At 46.5% G+C, this 11,110-nt stretch overlaps 1 protein-coding gene across 1 annotated transcript; it reads right to left on the bottom strand.

The window, feature by feature from the left end:
- LOC120909703 (zinc finger protein 2-like) lies at window positions 1-5,179 on the bottom strand. The gene is made up of 4 exons (XM_040321432.1): window positions 5,075-5,179; window positions 4,770-4,994; window positions 2,277-2,412; window positions 1-1,850 (listed from the first exon to the last, which is right to left on the bottom strand). The coding sequence occupies exons 1-4, from the start codon at window positions 5,177-5,179 to the stop codon at window positions 706-708; spliced, it is 1,611 nt and encodes a 536-aa protein (XP_040177366.1). The 3' UTR covers window positions 1-705.
- Window positions 5,180-11,110: the final 5,931 nt, after the last annotated feature.

The following is an 11,110-nucleotide window of genomic DNA, read 5'->3' as shown; positions in this document are numbered from 1 at the left end:
TTTTTTTTTTTTTTCATATTATTCAGCTGTCAGGGAAGCCTATTGACAGCTGATGACTCCCGGCAATGCTACTTAACAACCATCTTTTACTGCGCCCTGATTGGGCAAAGCTTTGCCCAGTCAGGGCGCAGAATGCCCTGGGAAGGGAAAGAATTAACAGTGTCAGTTTCATTCTGGGACACTGTATTGTCCCGGAATGAAGGTGCCCGGGACGTGGGACAGACCTGCAAAATGCAGGACTGTCCCGGGCATTGCGGGAATGTCCCGGCAGTCCAGGATACCTGGTCACCCTAGTCTGGGATCATGTGGACCCTGCAGCTGACCCCATTGTCCAGTGACATGGAAACATTACCTTCCACATGTTGGAGGGGAGAAAGGGCCTTAAGGGCAAAAAAAAGGGCAGCCAGGAACCTACCACTGAGATACCGCACAGGCCAAACATTATGAAATGGAAAGCAGACTCCACAAACTGGACTGGCAGAAGCTGTAAAGTCAGCAGCTTTGCCAAGCTGGCATTGAGCCATTTCCTGCACTCGGGACACCTACATCTTGAGAAATGTGTGGGTTCCCTGATGTCTGGTAAGACAAGACTTCCGTGGAAAAACATTTCCTGCACTCAGTACAGGAATACAGCTTTTACCACGTTTGGTCTATCTGATGTTCAGTAAGATAGGACTTCCGTGTATAGCATTTTCCGCACTTAGATTAAGCTTGCGGCTTCTCTCCTGTGTGAGATCTCTGGTGCGTAACAAGTTCTGATTTCCATGAATAACATTTCCCGCACTCAGGACAGATATACGGTTTCTCACCCCTGTGGGACCTCTTATGTCTGTTAAGGCTGGACTTATATGAAAAATGTTTCTTGCACTCGGGACAGGAATACGGCTTCTCCCCCGTGTGAGATCTCTGATGTGTAACAAGGTCTGATTTCCCGTGAAAATATTTCCCGCACTCCGAGCAGGAAAACAAATTCTCACCCGTGTGCAACCTCTGATGTCTGCAAAGACTGTCCTTGTTTAAAAAATATTTCCCGCACTCAGAGCAGGAATAAATGCTCTCCCCTGTGTGAGACGTTTGATGTACAAGAAGTTCTAACTTCTGGGAAAAGCATTTCCCGCACTCGGGGCAAAAATGTATCTGATCTGTGTGAGACCTTTGATGTCTGACAAGCTCGTATTTCCGTGGAAAACTTTTCCTGCACTCGGTGCAAGAATACGGCCTCTCTCCTGTGTGGGATCTTTGATGTATAACAAGCTCCGATTTCTGCGAAAAACTTTTCTCGCACTCGGGGCAGGAATACGGCTTCTCACCCGTGTGAGTTCTCTCATGTATAACAAGTTCTGATTTCCGTGTATAACATTTTTCGCACTCAGGGCAGGCATACGGCCTCTCCCCTGTGTGAGATCTCTGATGTGTGTCAAGATTGGACTTCTTTGCAAAACCTTTCCCGCACTCAAGACAAGAATACGGCTTCTCCCCCGTGTGGGTTCTGTAATGCATGACGAGTTTTGATTTGTGAAGAAAAGATTTCCCGCACTCGGGGCAGGAATGAAGCTTCGCACCCATGTGGGATTTCTGATGTACATTAAAACTTAATTCAGAGTTAAAACTTTCCGCACACTCAGGACAGGAAAATTTCTTCTTCCCCTGAATTCCGGCCCCATCCCTCACAGTACGAGGTTGCTCAGAGTCAGAGGGATTCCATGGTCTCTCCACACTGTGAAGTCCTCCATCCATAGTGAAGCTCATTGTCTTTTCTCCTCCACAATCTCCTGTGATGTTCTCATCTTCCATTTTACAACCTGGAGATAAAGTGAGACGATCCTTTGAGGGTTTCTCCATGGCGTGTCCTGGAAAAATAGAAAAACATCATCAATAGATCTGAGAGGGTTAGTTCACTTCCATCAAGATTCCATCTGGATCAGGTAGATATGAGTGAGGAGATGTTCTCTGTGGAGGTCCCAACCAGCTGTGACTCTCCCCCCATCAAAGAACCTTTGGTCCTCCTCCCAGATCACTTCTACATTTACACAGCCTTGTCAAAAGAGCAGGAACCAATGGGGACTGGGAGGGGCGTGCTCTTTACACAACCACAAGCCTAGGCACTGGGTCATGTGATCTCTGGTACTCAAGAGGGTCAAAGTCCTGACTTAAAGACCCTTAACCATAGAAGTGACCAGAGGCCTAGGCTTCTATTGCTTAGTTCTCAAACTAATTTGAACCAATCAGTGAGCAGTAACAGAGCAGAGATAAGAGAAGAATATATTATGGGTTACCTGTGCTGATCTCTGTAGGAGTGTCCTCCTCTATGAATGTCCTCGTCATTCCATCCTCCTCCGTATATTGCTGATCATCCCTCACATACGTCTCTTCTTCTTCACCCTCAACTTTTATGATGATTAGATCTTCACCCTAAACCAACAGAATGGCGGCATCATTAAGATGTTTGTACTTACCGTAGAATCCATTGAGGGACACAGAAAGCAGAAACAGTTGGGTTATATTGGTTTGGGACACTGGCAAGCAGACAAATTGTAGGCCAGCCATAGTAAAGCCTCTCCTCTACCTATTGGCACACCAGAGATTTTTCAGAAATTGACGATACGGTAGCGTTTCGTAAAAAAAGAGCAGGAATTCTTTAGTTACTATTTAGAGCATTTAGAGATAAGGCTTAATCAATTTAAACTATTGTTTAATAATAAAAAAAAAATGTTCTTAACAAGTCTCTTGTCTTTGGGTGCTGAGTCTCAGGCCTCGTACACACGGACGGACTGTCCGATGAAAACGGTCCGCCGGACCGTTTTTTCGGACATGTCCGCTGCCGGATTTTGGTCTGATGGTTGTACACACCATCAAACCAAAATCCCGCGTACAGGATACGCGGTGACGTGGCCGCGATGACGCGGCGACGTGCGTGACCCTGGAAGGTCAATGCTTCCACGCATGCGTCGAATCACTTCGACGCATGCGAGGGCTTTCGGCCGAGCAGGCATGTCCGGTAAGTCGTACAGACGACCGAACATGTCCGACGGACAGGCTTCCAGCGGACATGTTTCTTAGCATGCTAAGAAACATTTGTCCGCTGGAAACCTGTCCGATCCGCCGGAAAATTGTCCGGTCGGACGTACAGACGACCGAACATGTCCGCTGAAACTGGTCTGCGGACCAGTTTCAGCAGACATGTTCGGTCGTGTGTACGAGGCCTCAGTGTTCTCGGGATTTGAGACTCTTATGCTGCGTACTCACGATCGGACATTCCGACAACAAATTCTCCCCATTCTCTCAGAGAAAATGAAGAGACACACCTAGGACTTCCTTGTCCATAAAGACCATTTAGATATCTCGCCTACAGCTCAGGCCTCCAGCAAAGAAGGATGACTTTTGTGGGCTTTCTAGAGGGTTCCCAAACTTTCCTGGAGGTGAAGGTCTTGCAACACCCAGGTGATTGATTTTTAGCACATCGGTGATGCCCAAAAGTAGTCCAACTCGGGAAACTTAATCACAGCAAGATCCCCCGACAAGGAGGGGAATGTCTCTTCTGGGCAACCATGAGTGCATCCAGGTAAGTGGGGTCCCCCTGGCACAGGGAAGAGACCACCCCATTCTCTTAAAGAAACTGAAGGGACACACCTGGGACTTCCTTGTCCATAAAGACCATTTAGATGTCTCGCCTTCAGCCCAGGCCTCCAACAAAGGAGGATGGGCTGAAAAGAACTGATAATCAATGAGAGAGGTGGAGATCAGACTAAGTATATTCTAAAGCAAAGATTCAAGATAGTATTTACTACACCTACCCTTATTTTTGGGGTCTTCAGGCAAACCTGCCCTCAATCTATCCATTATTATATAAGTGCTCCTATTCTGGAGGCTCTCAAAATCTATAAATTTACGACTGGGGTGCCTTTTCAAGGGCTTTACAGTTTTTGCATGTACTTGCAAATGTGTGCAAACGAAACCGCTGTTATAACCGTGAACTGTTATGCCCCGTACACACGGTCGGGATTTCCGACGGGAAAAAGTCAGTCGGAAATCCCGACGGGAAAAAAAGAGAACCAGCTCTCTATGTTTTGCTGGCCGTTTTCCTGTTGGAAAAAGTCAGATGGAGCATACACACGATCGGGATTCCCGACCAGAGGCTCTCTTCAGGAAAACCTGATCGTGTGTACGGGGCATTAGACAGGACAGTTCAGTTGGTCGCAAGCTGGTTGGTAAGCAAATTGGGAATTTTCCTTTGTTGTTGTATGACATGCGTCGCCCTTTCATGTGCTCCTTGCTGTTAAGACCAGTTATAGGTTGGGGCAGTTGCCGTTTGTACCATATGAATTTTGGTCTACCTTCGTTGCCTGTGTTCCACTTTTTTTAACGAGACAGCAGGAAAAAGTCCTTTGCTGCCCCCCCCCCCCCCCCAGGGAAGTACATCCACGCTACCCCAGGCTATTACTTTAAACACCCTTTGCTTATTAGGCTAGAAAATTTACAATTTTTTATTTGACAGATTCAGCTCCTATTGATTTCAAAGGGGTTCGGCATCTGAACAACTTTGAGTTACACCGTTTTTTTTTTGTTTTTTGTTTGCTGGTGTCCTAAGTTCTTAAAGGCGGCAATGTAACCCCATGTCCCTCAATGGATGAGAGAGAAAACGGCCTGTAAATTAGAAGTATTTATGATGTGAGATCACATAGAAAATATCATCTTGTAGAGTCCACACATCGTCTCCACATGTCAGAGTGTTCAATCACTTTATGTTCCCGACCCTCAACTCCACCTACCTGATGATGGTGGGGGATGGTGTGACCTTCCTGTGTGCAATCCCGGGAATACAGAGGACGGGGACATCTCTCTGGTGGGTTCCTGGTATTAGGTGACTTCATCATAGTGTCATTGTAGAGATCCTTGTGTTCTTGTGAAACCTCCTCCATCACACCATACTCCTCATCCTCCTCATTATACTCTTCTTTAACAACAACAATATTATAGTCCTCGAGGTTTCCACTCTGAATATATAATAAAACATTAATTGTAACCAACATGCTTGTAGATAAATCATAACTATCAGTGATTGTTCCTCATCTACCTGATCATGTTTTGTGTAGGTGTGATCTTTCTGTGTGGAATCCCGGGAATCCAGAGGACGGGGACATCTCTCTGGTGGGTTTCTGTAGCTGGATGACTCCTCCATGGTGTCCTGGTACAGATCTTTGTGTCCTTCCTCCATCACCCCATCCTCATCATCCTCCTCTTTTATCTCTTCTTTACCTTCAACTTTAGGATCTCTCAGGTCTCCACTCTGAATATATAATAACAATGACATCAATGGTAACAATGCAGATAATGTACAGATCCTAATGATACTATCAGTGATTGTTCCTCATCTACCTGATGATGGCGGGGGATGGTGTGACCTTCCTGCGTGGTATCCCGGGAATACAGAGGACGGGGACATCTCTCTGGTGGGTTCCCATTACTGGATCCATCTGTAGGAAACACACACACTGACTGAATACATTGTTTCTATGTGTTTATCAGATGATGGGGGGATCTAGGTGGAGCCTCCGTACTGCTCTCTCCTTTACAATAAAGTCTCCTCTTACCCGGTGATGTGAGGGGCGGCTGATTCTCCATCATGACGTCCTTGTAGAGATCCTTGTGTCCTTCTAAATACTCCCACTCCTCCATGGAGAAATAGACAGTGACATCCTGACACCTTATAGGAACCTGACACACACAATGATACAGTCACCATCCAGACACACCCCTTGTCTGTTACTGGATAATGTCCCAGAATCCTCCTCACCTCTCCTGTCAGCAGCTCCATCATCTTCTTGGTGACTTCTAGAATCTTCTCCATGTTGTGTCTCTCAGGTTTTAGGGAGTCACATGGAGGCACTGTGATGGTCATATGATCACCTGACTTCACAAGAGGAAATCTCTGTATTGGAGAACCAAAAGGAATATCGTGTTAGAATCCCAGAATCCTCCTCACCTCTCCGGTCAGGTCTGTGTATTATTAATAGAGATAAGAGTGATGTCATGTGACCTCCCAGAATCCTCCTCACCTCTCCGGTCAGGTCTGTGTTTTATTAATAGAGATAAGAGTGATGTCATGTGACTTCCCAGAATCCTCCTCACCTCTCCGGTCTGGTCTGTGTTTTATTAATAGAGATAAGAGTGATGTCATGTGACCTCCCAGAACCCTCCTCACCTCTCCGGTCAGCAGGTAGATGATCTCCAGGGTGAGGTTTAGTATCTTCTCAGTCATGTGACTCCGGTCCTCCTCCATCCTCATTTGTGCAGTCATCTATGAAGGTTTTCCTGTAGACAGATAACATTGATAACAGAAGATTATCTGGTATTGGTTGTAAAATAATAGGATGAGGATATCAGGAGGTAATATGAAGGTCACTATGAATTTTAGAACTATGGCCCCCAGTGGGAATATATTTATTCTGGACTGTTTAGTGTTTGCTAAGATTCCTGAGGATCTGTGAACAAGAAATGATAAATAGGATCTTCTAACCACTTGAATGGTTTTGCACTAAGGTTCTGTTGTGAGGTCAGTGTGATGTCATAGGATGTGCTAATTCCAGATGGAGAGACATTGGGAGGAGGAGCTGTAAGGTCAGTGTGATGTCATAGGATTCTCCGACCCTGGATGGAGAGACATTGGGAGGAGGAGCTGTGAGGTCAGTATGATGTCATAAGATTCTCCAACTCTGGATGGAGAGACATTGGGAGGAGGAGCTGTGAGGTCAGTGTGATGTCATAGGATTTTATGACTCTGGATGGAGGGATATTGGGAGGAGGAGCTGTAAGTAGGGTTGCCACCTCATCCCTTTAAAACCGAAAACATATTACACAGGTTCTTTGGCTGATTAAGGTGCTAATTTAAACTCAGAAGACATAGCAGTCGTGGTGGGAACAATTGTCAACTACAGGCTGGACTATGCAAATGCCCTCTATCTCGGACTCCCAAAGTACCAAATCACGCGCCTGCAGGTCGTTCAGAACACGGCCGCGCGTCTGGTGACTGGAAAAAAAACATGGGAATCAATCTCCCCATCACTGAGAAGCCTTCACTGGCTACCAGTGAAAGACAGAATCACTTTCAAAGCACTCTAACGCATAAATGTATTTGGGAAAATGCCCCCCAATACCTATGCGACAAAATAAAAGCCTACAACCCCAATCGCGCTCTGCGATCCTCCAACCAAAATTTAATCCAAATCCCCAAAACCAGATACAAGTCCAAAGGAGAAAGAAGATTTGCTGTCCAAGGCCCTCGACTTTGGAACACTTTACCAACCTCCATTCGGTTGGAGGAGAACCACTTGGCCTTTAGGAGAAAGATTAAAACCCACCTCTTCTGAGCTCAAGGGAGAAGTGGTCAAACAAGCGCCCAGAGGCGATTCAGTTCGCATGTGTAGCGCCATATACGTTTTTCACTCACTTGGTGCCTTATCGACATTAAATGTTCGGGTTTAAAGGGATGAGGTGGCAACCCTAGCTGTGAGGTCAGTATGATGTCATAGGATTCTCCGACTCTGGATGGAGGGACATTGGGAGGAGAAGCTGTGAGGTGCACTGTACGGGACTCTTCTGTAAACTGAATCATTGCTCCTGGGAACATCCCACTTTTCCAAATTTGAACAGTAAACTTTACCACGATACAAAAATCATATTCCTGTGATCTCAGTGTACTCCGGAGACTTTACTGATCACATTTCTGGATGAATATCCGAGACTGGGATCATTATGGAAAGTTACCGTTTGGAAACATAGATCAACTCTATAGGGTCAGAACATTTCCCCACGTACGGGGGTCGGAACATTCTCTTCATTTTAGAAACGTGTCACCTTTCCCACCAATCACCTTCTCACCTCATTAGTCTATACTATCCGATTATGCCACTTTTATTGTGTTGGGAAGATGGCAAATTCATTTAGATGTGGATTTGAATATATAGGTCTTTGCTTTATAAACTTAGGAGAAAATAACTTTCCACACTATATATGTGTGTATCCTCATCTGCTGGAGATAAAAGACGTCAGTGACTATGGAGGAAGAGGACGGATATGACGGGGGTTACTGGGTGTAAATAGAAAATAAGATCTTATTACCTTCTCTACTACTTCTTCCAGCGATGTCTCCTCTCTACTTCCTCCCGACTCACCTCTTACCCAGAACTTCTTATTTATACCTGACATCACTTCCTGTCTTCCATAGAGACTTCCTATCTTGTTAGAAGTGAGAAGATCACCACCTTGTGGAGCTCAGAGGAACTGCAGGCCCAAGAAATGTCTCGTAGTGTGAACACGGCCTTGTGCTGTGTGAGTATGTATTGTATATCCTTATAAATGGAGTCATCTCCACTCCCACCAAGGGGGAGAGAAATATATTATTGATCCGGATGAGTGAAGGGAATTTGGCATGTTTGATATTAAGTCATAACTGACCTCAAATTTTCACTTTTGGCACTGCTTAGGAGAAATTTGCTTGATATCAACCTTGATAAAAACCTTCCCATGTGGTTTTACACGCCCTTTGATGCCGATCTTCATCCGGAAAAGACTCAGTGGTGGAATGGATGATGTGGGTCACCTCCTCACTGTCCTCATCAGATGTAACTAGCATAGGGTTGCCACCTTTTCTTTAAGCCAAACCCAAACTCTTTAGCGGCATGGGACACCTCTGGGTGCCCCAAGGAAAGTAGTAATGCTGTGCGCATAGGCCCAGATTCACAGAGAGTGGGCGCACATTACGCTGCCGTAGGGCAAACAATGTACGCTACGCCAACGCAGCGCAGAGAGGCAAGCATGGCATTCAGCAAGCCAGTGCTCCCAACGCTGCGCCAGCGTGGCGTGGGTTTCGAAGGCGTACATCGGCGTAGGTGGAAGTGGGCGTGAACCCATGCAAATGAGGCGTGACCCCATGCAAATGATGGGCCGAGCGCCAGACAGGTACGTATTACAAACTGCCCATGCTCCATAACGACAGCACCCCCCCGCCATGCGCCTGCTCACAACCACGCCGGCACAACTGCCTAAGCTACGCCGGATCACAGCGTACGCCGTGAACATAACGTACGCCCAGCCAGACACACGTCCAATGCAAAATACGTCGGCTTGTGTTCCCTGGTGCAGACCTGTGCATGTCTGTTGGGAATAACTTTACGCCGGACGTACAACTTAAGCGCCCCTCACGTAGCATGTGTCGGCCGCACGCACGTTCGTGAATCGCCGTATTTCCCTCATTTGCATGTTTGAATGGCTTATCAAAGGGAGCGGCACCATGCGCCCAGCCTAAATGTGCGCCCACCTTACGCCGGCATATGCAAGTTACGTCGGCATGGTGAAGCCTGTTTTTAGGCGCATATTAGTTTGTGGGTCTGGCGCACAGATACGACGCCGCACATTTGCACTTACGTCGGCGTTACTTGTTTATACGTCGGCGTAAGTGCTTTGTGAATCTGGGCCATAGTGTGCTGCAGCGAGCAGTGGGTGTGGCCAAAGTGTTTTGCTGACGTCATTGCCTTGTCCCCAAGTAAAGTCGAACCTGGCCCCAGACAGCAACAGATTTGTGTGTGACTATCATGGTTACTTAGGGAGCCACAGTACAGTCTGAATAATGTGTCCGGGTTTCAGTCCGCCTGAATCCCAAACAGGTGGCAACCCTAACCTAGCAGCAAGTAGTCCACCTCTACTGCAGCAGAGTATACAGGGATAGACCCATACCCCAGTACAGATGGGACAGGGATCACCCCTCCCCTATCCCACCTCTGGCACATGGATATGTAGCACTACCCCCTGGCACATTTACCTTGTGGCTCTTCCGAATTTCTTGGGGTGAATGGTGCATATAGCAGTAGTAAAGGAATGTCCGCAACAAGTGTCTTTTCTGTGCTCTTTATTACCCAGCCGGGTAAAAACAATGAACTGGTGATGAAAGGGATAGAGTTTGTAAGAAAAAGGAGAACAGCAGATTCAGGCGTAGTATTTGGAACAGTCCTGATCCCATATGTAACACTTTCCACCCCACTCCTGCCTGAGTGGGTTTAGCGTACCCGGACAGGCCTCTCTCACTGACCCGGCAGCCAGAGTATCACTCGAACCTTTTTAGGACAAAGTCTCTGCCACAGACCCTCCTGAAATGAACTTGGACTTAAAGGGGTGTTCCAGTCGTTTTTAATGTTTATTAAAAGTCAGTGCTACAAAAAGTGTAGCTGCTGGCTTTTAACCACTTGAGAGCCGCGCTGCGGACGTATTTCGTCTATAGCGCGGATCTCAAGTGCCAAGTGGCCGTTTAAACACGGCCTTTTATGTGCATTACCCGCGCGCGCCACTGGGTGGCGCGCGGCGGGTAAAAACTGTCCCGACGCATCGCCGAAGACCCGATGCGTGTACCGGGCGGCCGCGATGTCCGCCGGGTACACGCGATCGTCGGTGACACGGCGGTGACAGCAGGGACGTGGAGCTCTGTGTGTAAACACAGAGCTCCACGTGCTGTGAGAGGAGAGGAGACCGATCTGTGTCTCTTGTACATAGGGACACAGCATCGGTCCCCTCCCCCAGTCACCCCCCTCCCCCCACACAGTTAGAACACACCCATTTAACCCCTTCCTCACCCCCTAGTGTTAACCCCTTCACTGCCAGTCACATTTATACAGTAATTCGTGCATTTTTATAGCACTGATCGCTGTATAAATGTGAATGGCGCCAAATTTGTGTCAAAAGTGTCAGATACGTCCGCCGCAATATCCCAGTCCCAATAAAAATCGCAGATCGCCGCCATTACTAGTAAAAAAAAAAATAATAAAAAAAATCATAATTCTGTTCCCCATTTTGTAGGCGCTATAACTTTTGCGCAAACCAGTCGCTTATTGCGATTTTTTTTTTTTTTTTTTACAAAAATACGTCGAAAAATACGTATCGGCCTTAACTGAGAAAAAAAATAGTTTTTTTAAAAAAAAAATGGGATATTTATTATAGCAACAAGTAAAAAAAATATATATTTTTTTTAAATTGTTGCTCTTTTTTTGTTTATAGCGCAAAAAATAAAAACCGCAGAGGTGATCAAATACCACCAAAAGAAAGCTCTATTTGTGGGGAAAAA

Source organism: Rana temporaria, chromosome 8 (genome assembly GCF_905171775.1).
Source record: "Rana temporaria chromosome 8, aRanTem1.1, whole genome shotgun sequence".
NCBI lineage: Eukaryota > Metazoa > Chordata > Amphibia > Anura > Ranidae > Rana > Rana temporaria.
This window is presented reverse-complemented; position numbering and strand designations above follow the sequence as displayed.